We start from the raw sequence: 12,890 nt of genomic DNA on the forward strand, positions 1-12,890 counted from the left end.
TTCAAACATTTGTTGTTCGTCTGGTTATGCGTCTCTAGTACAAAGATAGACACAAGACGCATCATGCGTGTGGACGAACTGTCTTCCGTTAGTGCGTCGTTAACGTTCAAGGCGAATCAGCCTCCTAGATTAAAAGGTCTAAATTGATCCTTTGGGGCTGAAACATCTTTGACCTTCGACTGACGTCGAATATTTTCAGGGCGTTATTTGAAACGTATTTTCCTGTGCAATTTTAGAAATCTTACTCTCCATAAGAGCGTCCTTCAATACCAAATCATCAAGATGTTTGAATTCATTGCAAGTGAAGGTAGCGATTTAACAGTCCCTGGAAGCTACAGAAAAACCTCGATATCAACCCCATTTAGATGAAGGCTCTGTAGTGCGATAAGACAGTTGGCTTTTCTTTAGTGGAGCTACTCTGTGGCACGCAACGCCTTGGTTCGACAAATGAAAGGTCAACCGTTGTTTGAGTCTTATTCCCACGGCTTCATAAAATAATTAACTTCAAAAACGCTAAATTTTTGTTTGAGCAGCGTTTGCTGTTCAACCATTATTGAACATAACTGGTCAAACGATTATAGTACAAATGTATGTACTGTAGAGGCAATTGCCATTATGTAAGACCGGGAAAAGTTACCACGTATTTATAGACACGTCGGAGAAAAATTGGAAAGAATGACCATCAGGACTTTCACTATCAAAACTTGAAAGCCAAGACGCAATAATAAAACGCGCATGTGAACCAGTCCTATCCTCGATAGGTTGGCACAAAGTCTTTCACTTACCAAGTAGGATATGAACTCCGTTTGCCACTGAAGACAACCTGTAATGAGTAGATACCTTTAAAAATACACTAAAAAAACCTAGGAACTAACATTCTTCGTAGTAAACTTTAGTTGTCATTGGCGTTCAATGACCCTGAAACAAATTTTAGTTGTTATTGAAATCACTATCACTTTGTGGCCGAGATCGGTGTGAGACATCTCTTTTGTTTCAATAATATTAACACAGCACAAACCCACTCTTGCAAAAAAATTAAAGTGCTTTGCTACGTCTTGGAGACAAGACAGCATATTTTACAAATGAATACCGTTAAGTGGAACACTTTAGCATACATGTATAAAAGTTCTTTAATGAAACTTTTTTTCAAGGGTTATCATGGCATGCTCCCTAGCACTTAAGCTGAACAGTTGATTGTCCACGGCGACAGACCTTCTTCGCGACTGAAGCATGGGCTGAAAGCACCGAGTTTTACCTCCAAATACGTTCAAAACTCCATTTCCTATAGAGGGGCTGTCCTCTGGAATGCTATAGGGCGATCTGATAGATCGATACTTTAGTGCACAGACCTGAAATCCTATTTGAAAAATGTTGTCACACTTTTAAGGATTTTAATTTCAATGTTTTAGCCCCACAAATAATCAACAAAAGATCGGAGAATTTTACGTATTTTTAACTCTTGACTTCATTCGTTTTTATCGAAATTTTTATTTTGTAAGAATTATTTTTCTCTAATAATTGTAGTTTTGTTAGTACACGACCCCACGAGCTTGTTAGCTTTGATATTTTTATCGTGTATAAATAAAGGTTGTATGTATGTATATGGATAAGGTGGTTAGTTTCTAAAGAAACTGCGGTGCTTCGTCGGTGGGGAGTAGAAACGAATGTTTGGTTTATTACTGAGTTGATAACTAAAGGTAAATTGGCCACCTTAAAGAGCATATTTCACAGTTTTAATTCTTTCGAAGGAGGCAGCGTGGTCCCGTGGTAAGGGCGCCGGACTTGAAATCCGGAGGTCCCGTCCCGGGTTCAAGTCCCGCCTCGGCCACGCTTGTAAATAGCCAGCTGGTTTGCCTCCTGCCAGTTGGGATTTTTAACATGTTACGTTCGATTTGATGATTATTTGTTTCCCGTTATTTCTGAGTGGAATGCCTGTAAACTAGCTTTGGGTAGCTGAGTGCATTTCCACTATAAACAAAGCATTTATTATTATTTATTACAGTCGGACCTCTATTAAGCGGCCACCTATTAAGCGGCCACCCTCCATTAAGCGGCCACTTTCCTAAGTCCCGAATTATTTTTTTGTCAGTAAAGTGCTGTATTCGATACCTCTATTCAACAGCCAACCTCTATTAAGCGGCCAGTTTTCAAAGTCCCCAGGGTGGCCGCTTAATAGAGGTCCGACTGTATTTCCATCCAGTTTGCCCTATAAATCTTCGAGAAAAAACTGTGGACGAGAGGTTTTGTCGAGTTTGGCACGTCCGGCTTTAGAATATTTAACTCAGTCAGAAACGGGATATGGACTTCAACCTTCCCAAGCCAAAAAGCTTCAATTATTTCCTTTTTTTACACGACCAGCACTCCATGATTCTAGGTTTGTTTACACGTAACAATTGAAGATTTTTAATCTAAGACATCATCTGTTCCGAGAAGCAAACAATGTTTTTTCACGAGTAAAACTGTGAGTTGCGAAGAGCATATGTCTTATGCTCATGTCTACGTACATATTCTAACGCAAAAATAATGGTTGTACGTTTACTAGATATGCTAGATTTTTCAGATATATTGGAGTGCTTGCGTGATGTGGGGAGTTTGCGGCTACAAGTCTGTTGTCGGAGCTAGCACCTTAACTCCAATTAAGATGACCTCGTTCATCTGAATCGAAATTTCCGTTTTTCGAAATAAGACCTTGGCGTTTAGAACTGTTATTTTAAATAAGGGTTATTTTGTGTTTTTCCTGGAAATGTTTTCGCTGAAAGCACGCGTAGGATGTCGGCTTTTTAGTGCTTTCCGGCACCGCTTTCGACAAGTATGTGGGCGTCCTCGCGTGTTGCAACGCGTGTTGCAGTATGTGAACGTCCTCGCGTGTTGCAACGGCAACACAACAACACAACGTTCTTTCGTCTTGAAACCTAGAGATGTCCATCGCGGGATTGAAGCGACTCAAGTTTTGACCACCAAGTGATATCATCTGATATTTCCCACTTTTTGTAGGCTATATTGCGCCACGTGACTCATTTTGACCAATCGCAGACAATGAAAATATTTGATGGATTTACGTTGTAAGAGAGAGGGGCCAATATTATTTATTTGAGGTAGAATGACTGGCGCACACTTAATACATTAGTTCTCTGTGCAGTTGAATTACCCCCGGTAGTCACAATTAGGGGAAAAAAACAGTACAGTCATAAGTAAGTTGACTGACGTGTTCTACATTGTTATACAAAGCGCACAGAACAGAAATGATATGTGCGCTTTTTATAATGTTAATGTTATGAGAGGGAAAATGTTTCGAATAGGTTTCTTCACAGGTTACGAGCACGCACATTTTCCGTTGCCTTTTTCTCACAGTCGGATAGTCTAGAAAAAGCGAAACTCAAGCCGCATGGAAGGTCCACGCTAATTTCAAGCGCGATTGACGCTTTTCGCACACTGGAATCTTTCTCTTCTCACTCGACCAGCTATGTCTCAAGCCTGGTCAGAATTGTGACATACAAACAAATTCAAGCATACGAAAAGTTGCGTTCTAATTAGCACCAGACACACAGCGCTTTTGATTTTCACGTGCTTTTCCTGGTCTCCCACCGGTTCCCACAAGTGAAGTAAGCACAAAAACCAGGCGACACACATGCGCAGTGCCGTTGAATTAGTGTGCTACGATTCATACTTGTAGCATGAGCACAAGCGCCCCTGAAATAAGTAAAAGAACAAGCACGAAAAAAGGAAAAAAAAACACATTCTTGTGCTTATCTCAAAACGGTTCACACACGATTTTTCTCATGCTTGTGTTTACCACACAAGTGTGAACCAGCCCTCAAAGCTAAGTATGTCTTTAATCTCGTTCCCCTTACACGCGTTCACATTTTCGTAACAGGTTTGATTCCCAAGATGTAAAAAGCAGTTTCCATCACACGCGCGGTGGCCTCTAGCAGAAGCATGCGTCCCATGTCTACCTTAAGCACCTCGCCTGTCTTGCGATCTTTCTCCACGCAGTAGCAGTTGTCGTAGAACTCTGTTAGCGTGGTGGCCATCTCGTACATGAATTCACACAACGTGTGCATCATCAGATCATCCAACACGCGCGAAAGGATCTCTGGAAAGCGCACGATGCACTTACCCAGTTTCCACTCCTTCGGGTGGTCCAGCGAGATTTCGGTGTTCGCTAAACACGACTCCAGGCTGTCGCGGTCGATGTTGGCCGTGCGCATGATAGATCTGATGCGAGTGTAGGCGTAAAGCAAATACACAGCGGTGTTTCCTTTGTCATCTAACATCTGATGAGATGGAAAATCGAGAGAGTAGTTCTTTAGCTGAACTTGGTATGCCCAAGACAGCTGTGACCAATCACAGAACTTAGACAAACAACTCAATGAACCAATCACTTATCACAGCTCGAAGCAATTTCTTTTGCTAGTACCAAGCGCGAACACTGAAACAACTAGGGGTTTCTGTTTTCTTTCAGAGACAGCGTAGTAAATTCAAACCTTGAAGTACGTAAATTATGATCATCTGGGCGAGTGTAGTCCTGAGAAGGACTGTTTGAGGTTACATTGACTGACGTTTTGACAACCTGAGCGGAAGCTATCATCAGAGTCAGGGGTATTTGAAAGCTGCATGCGTTGAGTCTTCTACTTAAATTCACCTTGATAACTTCAGTTTTAAGTTCCCATAGATTTTGTGTCTTTTCTTTTCTTTTTTCTTCTTGGGTGGATGGGGTGAGGGAAGAAGGGGAGGGGGCATGGTGGAAAATAAGGAACCGAACCTGAGATATTTATTTCAAAACCACTAACTAATAAACAAAACTTGATAAACGTTTTTTTTTTCAGTAAGTGATAGGCATGCTCGGAAAGAGAAAATACAGATTTTCTTTTTCCGGACATGCCGAGTCACTTACTGAAAAAAGAAAAAAAAACCATCTTATCATTTATTCACCACGCTTAAAACACAACATCCCATTTCTTAAAAAAAAACAAACAAACAAACTTGAACGAGAAGAAAGCAATTTCAGCATTTCAGTATAAGCAGACCGCGTCTTTTATGAACAGCTCACCTTGTCAAATGAAAACACGTAGTCATTAACTCTGTTGTGAGAAAGATCCGCGTACTTGACGCAGCCATAAGCCACGGATTCCTGAGCAGCGCTCAACTCTTCAGCGCTCAGAACCTACAAAACAATGTCACACAACAAGTTAGAGTAACTGGCTGTAGTTCCCTTGGAATACTAACAATAATAATAATTTATGCGTCTGCTGGAGTTGAATACGGAGACGCAAAAAAGTTTGTTGCAAAGACACAAAATTTCCGTTAAGTTCTGATTCGCTAAAGACGAATACGCCATTTCCGAGCTGCTTTGAACCTCATTATGAAAGCGAGGCTAAGTGCAAAGTTCTGCACTTAGCCTCGCTTTCATGATGACTTTCAAAGCAACTCGGAAAGGGCCTATTGTCTGTCTTATGAGTCGTTTAGACGCATAAAAAAACGCACGTAATTCGCTTTACTTACGTACTTCTCGTGACGAATCAAGCGCCTGCCAACATAACTACAGCATCTTACTAGAATTGCGCCGTTATCTAATTACACCACTCAGCCATTTTTCTACTGGTGCGTGACGCGAGAGGCGTTCCCCCGCGCGCTCTACTCGCGCGTACACGTTTCGCTTCTTGGCAAATCTACCACAAACCTTGTCTCGTTCTTTTTCCTTCAGCTTGTCCAACGCTCTTTTAAGTCCTTCATCAAGAAGATCAACAAGACGAACCGTATCGCCAGATCTGGTTTTGAACTTCTTTCTGTGGACAAAAACCGAATGATGATGTTACTTCTAATTCACATACAAAGTTCTTTATCTGAAGTGTCAGACGTCGGTTCGGTCCTAGTTCACTTCCTGTTCACTCTCCACAACTGATCTGAATTTCCACACCAGCTGGGGATTGAAATGAACTCACTTGTCTTCTCCCAGAACCACTCCAAATCCAACATGATCGACACGTGTCGTCTTAGGATCGTACCACCCAGCTTCCCTTGCAGCTCCAAAGATGAGTTTAAAGTGGTCGCCCTGGAAAACAAGCGAAGGCGAAAGGTTAACGAGTCAGTCAAACAAGTCATATAACTGATAATACATAAGGTTACCAAGGACCACTGGTGTATTGACTTTACTTATTTCCTTGAAAAATGTTTTAAATATGGCTTACCCTGGAAGAAACGTCTGCGAACGTAGCATAAAAAGATTTACGAGGGTGTTTTCCCGATATAAAATGTGGCAATGCGCAACAAAACTCCTGAAACTTTGTTATTAGAATTACAAATTTTACAAAGATTGCTTCCGCCATTGGTGCAATTAAGCGCATAAGACATCTAATGCCGTTTAATATTTTAATCAATGTTTATCATAGCCTTGTTCAACCTCACTTTGATTATTGTAATGAGGTGTGGGGAAATTGTAACAAAGGCCTTTCTGACAAGCTTCAAAAGCTTTAAAATCGCGCAGCCCGCATTTTGATGTCCGCTGGATATGATAGTAACTTGGATGATTTGTTCCGGGCATTAGGGTGGCCAAAACTCTGTCATCAAAGATTGAATAAGAAATCAATTATGATGTATAAAACTTTAAATGGGATGACACCAGAATATTTAAGATCAAGCTTTGTTTTTCGCGATAATTTGAATCTTATCATTTAAGGAATACAGAAAACACGCTAACTCTTCCACAACCGCGCACTGATTATTTAAAGAAAAGTTTCTCATACAGAGGAGCTCAGTTGTGGAACAGTTTGCCAATAGAATTACGGCAAGAAACTTCCTTAAATGATTTTAACACTAAATTGAGACGCCACAGTTATAAGTAAGATTTTTAAACACGGCCTTCAAGAAAAGCAGCATTTATTGTTTAGCTTTGGTTTATTATTTTTAACTTTTACAATCCTAGTTAGGTAGATAGATAGTTAGTTGATAATGATAATCTAAGTAGCTGATGGAAAAACCGGCGTGTATAAATAAAGTTATCCTATCATATCCTAGTTAAAATTAACACATGGACAACTCCCCTGCCTCTCCCGCGCCGATCAGCCTTCATCGATGTTGCACAAAACAGGAAGCCAAAAAGGAAGCCTGAAGAAAGGTCGTCAGATCGTCACGTTAAGCAAAGGCGGGCGGGAGGGAAGTGGATGGGGAGGGGGGTAGGTTTGTTACGATGTGTCTGTTTCCTATATTTTCAGTGTGACTGAAATTGTCGATGTACTATGCAACCAGCGAATATGTAAAGAGCCAGGTTGACAAAACCTTTGTTTAATTCGTTGTTCGCTCTGTATATTGGAGACCAATGGACTTGTCTTTTTGTGACTTAATTTCCACTTGATGTGATTTTCATTCGGCGTGCTTGGACAGTAGCTTGCATGACAGGCGCGAGAAAGGGGCAGAGAAGAGGTGAATCGTATGCACGCGCGAGGCGAGGGGAGCACCCCCTTCACTTCGCGCGTGTACCCGACTTCCCTCTTCCTTCCCTGTTTCGAGTGCCTGTCACGCTAAAAACACCTCCCAGTCTAACCTGGCCAGCATCAGTGACATAAATAAGCCAGTCTCCATTTTCATTATCAATCCTCTGCTTGATCGCTGCGAGATCTGAGGTGTCATAAGTGAAGCCTCCATCGGATTTGACAACAGTGAGCGGAACCTTTTGTCCCTCAACAAACACAACCTTGCGACCTTCGTCTTCTATCACTTTCCCTGCAGGTACAAAGTAAACAATTTTAATCAAAGTACTTCACGAATTGTGCGAAATCAGTGAAAATAAATGCACAAACTAACATAACATTTGTTAAAAATCCCAACTGGTGGGAGGCAATCCAGTTGGCTATTTACAAAGTGTGGCCTTGGATTTGAAAACGGGGCTACTGTGAAACAAATCCAAGTGGTCAGAGCAGGACTTGAACCCGGGACCTCCGGATTAAAAAGTCCGCCTCCCTGACCACTGGGCCACGCCGACTCCTCCTCAAGGTGGATTTTCGTCAAGTTCACGTTGCACTTGAATATGTGGTTAATTTTAAACAGTCCCTAAGCAGTGTGTGGATGTGAGAACTTGTCTGAAGTAACAACAAGCACAAGGATGCTCAAGACAAGATTTACCTATTCTCTCAAGTTCTGCAACAACACCAGGCATCATATCTTGGTAGAATGATTCTCCCCTCTCTATCAGAGTCACATCCAGTCGAGTGTAAATGTTGTCAAATTCTATTTGAAAAAGAAAAAAAAAAACGTTCAGGTATAAATTTACCACTTGGAAATAAACCTGGTGCAGCAGCCTGTAATCAATGGTTTGAGTTGGTCCCATCCGTTCTGATGTTAATTCTTTGGCCAAGAATTTTTACTCCACACTAGGAAGCCATTAGGGGATTGTTACAAAATGCTGAGGATTGACCTAGGGTGCTTTCCTATTGTCAGAACTGGCCAGCCAGTTCAATCATATCGCAAACAGAATGCACCAATTTGAATGACAGTTTATGCCACTTTATTGCTTCCAAATGGTGCACACTACTCTTAGTATGTACCATTTTTGAAGAATTCAATTAATCACTCCATTTGTGGACCGCCTGGTCTGGCCTGCCAGAAAGCACCCCTAAAATTACATGCAGGGGGTGTGCAAACTCTCCTGGGGTATATTCCATTCGTCAGCATTGGCCAGTCTTATAGATTGTAAACGGAATGCGTCATTTTGAAGGTCTACAGTGTAGACCTATAAAATCTTAAAAAATGGTACATTCTGAAAATGGCTACGTCATTTTGAAAGCATTCTTCAAAACTCATTAATAATTCATAAGCCCATTGACCTATCAAATGGTCAATAAAACATTACGTGCAGTGGTTTTAAAACCCGATAAAACCTCCTCCTTATTAGTATGAATTTCCAACGCTCACAAAAGCATCATTGTTATGAACTCTCTTGACACACGCTTTTCCAGTCCTGAATGTTTTTGAAGCCGTTCAAAAAACGCGCAACACTTGTTTTATTGGGTCTAAAACCACTCGGCTACGCCTCATGGTTTTAAATCCTGATAAAACACTGCTGCTTGTGTTTTAAACATTACATGATGAAAACTGACCAGTATGGCTGGAAAGTGAGATCCCTTCCCTTACATCTGTCCCTACTCAATGGTGGATCTAAGGGAAGGGCCAGTCAGTGGTATGCTTTGCTTCTTTTTGTTAGATAAAAAAGCATCTAGAGGAGCAAATAATTATCATTTTAAAACTCTAAAAACCCCAACATAAACCAATGATCAACATGTATATTCACCTCACAATTTTCCAGATATTTATTCCGTACTAGTAGGGAGAATATACTATTTCACCTTTGGTGATCACTTCCTTTATAATTTCTCATAGACCAAATATGGCTGACATTTTAATTAAATATCCTTTTGTCTGCATTCAAATTAGCCCTACTAGCCTCATTCAAGGTAAAAATATTCTTTGGATTTTTGAACTCAAGATCATAGTTAGTTGAGCTAATTTGAATGCAAACAAAAGAACATTAAAATGTCAGCCATTTTTGCATAAGGTCTATGACCTGCATGTTTGATCTTGAAACAGTGGTGACCATGAGCTGCTGATTACTATAATTGCAGCTAAGAGTTAATTCTGACATGTTTTCAATCCACCCCCTCCCCGCTACGGAAAGTTATGGATCTGCCACTGTTGGTCACTCAGTGGTGAGGAAATTTGAGCATAAAGCATTAGCCTTGAAGCTTGAAGCTTTAAAACACTCAAAATATGTGAGAAATACATTGCATTAACTGTGATCTGATAACTAGCTTGAGTTGAAAGAACTGACAATTACACTGCAATTTTATTTTACCTTTTCTGGACACATCGCAGATAAGATTCCACGCTTTCCTAACATTAGAACTGCCCCCCTGTAATTCCACCACTTTTTCATAGGCCACCTTTTTGAATGCTTCATCTTCATCAAATCGTTTCTTGGATTCCTGCCAACAAAAAGGTTCCGATCATCAATTGAAAGAAAAGAAATATTCAATATTAAGGGCACACACCCAGCAATTTCATGACGTCACACAATTATCCAGTATTATATGACACAAAACTGTAGTTAACCATTATTACTATTGTTTTTAAATGGTAGTAGCTACTAAAAATAAATAGCTACAATAGTAAAGTGGGCTTCCTTTGTTCCTTGGAAGAGCACCCTCATTTTAATTTGAATGCCATGGGCAATGGAATTTTCCTTATTGTTATAAAACTTCTATGACACAAGTACAATAAAAACAAGAGGTGCACCAGCCTTGTAGAAAGCCTGTAGATCACTGATGGGTGGAGAAACTTGCAGGTAATTTGGAAATTTGTCCTGCAGATGAGCTATCAGCATGCCAAACTGAGTACCCCAGTCTCCAATGTGGTTGATACTAAAAGCAAGCAACAAAAAAACAATTTTGTTTATTCATTCTAATAAAACTAGTAGAGAGCAAGGAGGTGGCGGGAAGTTAAAATACACACTTCTGACATATACATTCACAGTATGACCAGCTGAAAATTTTCATATTAAGGAAAAGCACCTTAAACTTCTACCCGCCAAAAGTATGGTTACTACAGAGTCAAGGTAGACTCACCGTAGCACATCATGACCGACATATTCCAGAAGTCGGCAAAGACTTTCACCAATGATGGTGGACCTAAGATGTCCCACATGCATCTCCTTGGCAATGTTTGGTGAGGAAAAGTCCACAACACATCGCTTCTTGACAGGAGCAGCAGGCGGTTGGACGCCATTTGTAATAATGTCTTTTAGCAAGGAAGACACATAGTTGTGACTGAGAGAAATGTTGATGAAACCAGCTCCTGCTACCTCAACCTATGACAAACATAATTTGTTCTTAGAAAAGCAAAAGAAATTAGACTACTTAACAACTAAATTGCATTTACAACAATAAATAAATTATAAATAAATTATTATCCTGCAAAGAGGTGATAATAATTGTCCTTGCATAAACCAAATTAGGATAACTATCATGAAAGACTTGTCACCTCTTATGCTTGAATACTCCAGGTGAGAACTTGATAATAAGGGTGTCTTGCCTGTTGTTTACCCACAAAGTAACAAGTTTGTTATGGGTGTTGTAGCGGAATGCAACATGTGATTAAAAACTTTCTGACACCCATTTATAATTCTACTGCAAACAAAACAAGAATATTTCAGTTGTTGTTTGACCAACCTTTGTTAACAGATCATTCTGTGGTACATTTGCTACAATTGATGCAGCAATTTCACGAGGATTACTTTTGATACCCTTGCCTTTCAACATCTGAAAACAAGAAAATAAACCCATGACCATCGGACAACTGGACCCTGGTCAATATTTTGTTGTCAATCCTGGTACATAGGTTATATGCTTCATGCTTAGTTTTCGAGAAAAACAAGGTCAAAATATCAAGTCAGCAAAAATCGACATACGATGATCATGCACTCAACTCTTCAGTTTTTGTTTTCATTTTTTTTGTCTGGGTTATGCTCATCTGAGAAAATGTCATTCCAAGAGGAGAAGCATAAAATATTAAATTTTCACGGCTGAAATTTCTCCGTCTCTCCCCTCCCCATCCACTACACAAAATGTCCAGTCTTACAAAAGAAATAACTGTCATTACCTGGTTAATTGCCATGGCACTGTTGCACTGGTAGTCTCCAAACCTTTCACCCTGAGAGGCTTGTACGATCACAGGAGCATCTGGAAGATCAGGAAAGGCTGATTCTATTGCCTTTCTAAATAACTCATTGAGTGTGAATTGACAGTTGGTCATGACATGTTTGGAGTTGGCCTTCTCCTCCTTGATGCTCTGAAAATGTACATCAAGAAAGAATTAACTAATTTTTTAATTTAATTTTTTGTAATTGGAAGAAAATTTTATATATATATATAGCGATTACTTCATAGTTTTCCCTTTTCAGGACGTGCATGCTATGTTATGTTAACATGAAAACTTTGTTTACTTGAGTTACAACAAAAAATAGTAAATATCACAAGATATAGTTGACACAACTCCACCACACCCCCTCTCAAAATTCCACACAACTCCAGCACCCCCACCCCCCTCCCAATCCCACCCCCAAGAAAAGGATAAACCAGCTCCCTTTTGGAAGGTTTTGTTGGGCTACTGTTTTAATTGTTGGTGTAGTGTGCCAAATCAGAAAACAAAAGTGGATGGCACCAAAGTGCGTGAAGTGGAATGCTGATAAGTGGAGTTGAAGGATGGGAGTGAGGAAGGAAATGAGAATGGGGAGGGGGGGGGGGTACAGGTATTGGCGACTAATCATATATACATGTTGCTTTGGTAAGAAGTCAGTGGCAACTGAATCATCTTACACGCTTGAGTGTTTCCACTCGATATTTTAGTTTGCTGTTCTCTGTGAGAAGCTTTTCCAATTCCGGGTCACTTGTTTCTTCGGCTTCCGGCTCCGAACAAGACCCATACTGGTTCTGAAGAGCTTCGATTTTCCTCTTCAAACTCGCAATTTCATCCTCCTGACAGAAAAAAATAAAAATCAAACCAATAAATAACAACAGCAGAAAGAACTAGTAACAAAGAAGAGCCTTAAAAGGAAAACAACTTACCGCTAACTTAGCGCGTTTAGAATATTCTTCCACAAGTGCATTACCGTCCGCCATTTTGTTGTTTGTTCCACGTGGATGTTGTGACACGCAAAATCCTCTGACTTGTACAAAACTTGAACTTGGAATAAAGGATCCTGAAATCACTCGAAAAGCTTTCTTAGAACCAAAGGAAAACAAATTTCGTGCAGTGACCGATATAAAATTCATTCACGTGTATTTTGCGGGGAATTTTGCCATGGCCAAATTCTTGGAATTATGGCCTGGCTACAAGGCTAAGGT

At 40.2% G+C, this 12,890-nt stretch overlaps 1 protein-coding gene across 1 annotated transcript; it reads right to left on the minus strand.

Annotated features, from left to right (window-relative positions):
* Window positions 1-3,814: 3,814 nt before the first annotated feature.
* On the minus strand, window positions 3,815-12,875 carry LOC146471693 (arginine--tRNA ligase, cytoplasmic-like). The gene is made up of 13 exons (XM_085120225.1): window positions 12,612-12,875; window positions 12,363-12,521; window positions 11,647-11,835; window positions 11,217-11,306; window positions 10,614-10,855; window positions 10,289-10,409; window positions 9,845-9,974; window positions 8,119-8,223; window positions 7,541-7,719; window positions 5,943-6,052; window positions 5,681-5,786; window positions 5,051-5,164; window positions 3,815-4,274 (listed from the first exon to the last, which is right to left on the minus strand). The coding sequence occupies exons 1-13, from the start codon at window positions 12,816-12,818 to the stop codon at window positions 3,858-3,860; spliced, it is 2,169 nt and encodes a 722-aa protein (XP_084976351.1). The 5' UTR covers window positions 12,819-12,875; the 3' UTR covers window positions 3,815-3,857.
* Window positions 12,876-12,890: the final 15 nt, after the last annotated feature.

Source organism: Pavona decussata, unplaced genomic scaffold, assembly GCF_977016875.1.
Source record: "Pavona decussata unplaced genomic scaffold, jaPavDecu1.1 SCAFFOLD_102, whole genome shotgun sequence".
NCBI lineage: Eukaryota > Metazoa > Cnidaria > Anthozoa > Scleractinia > Agariciidae > Pavona > Pavona decussata.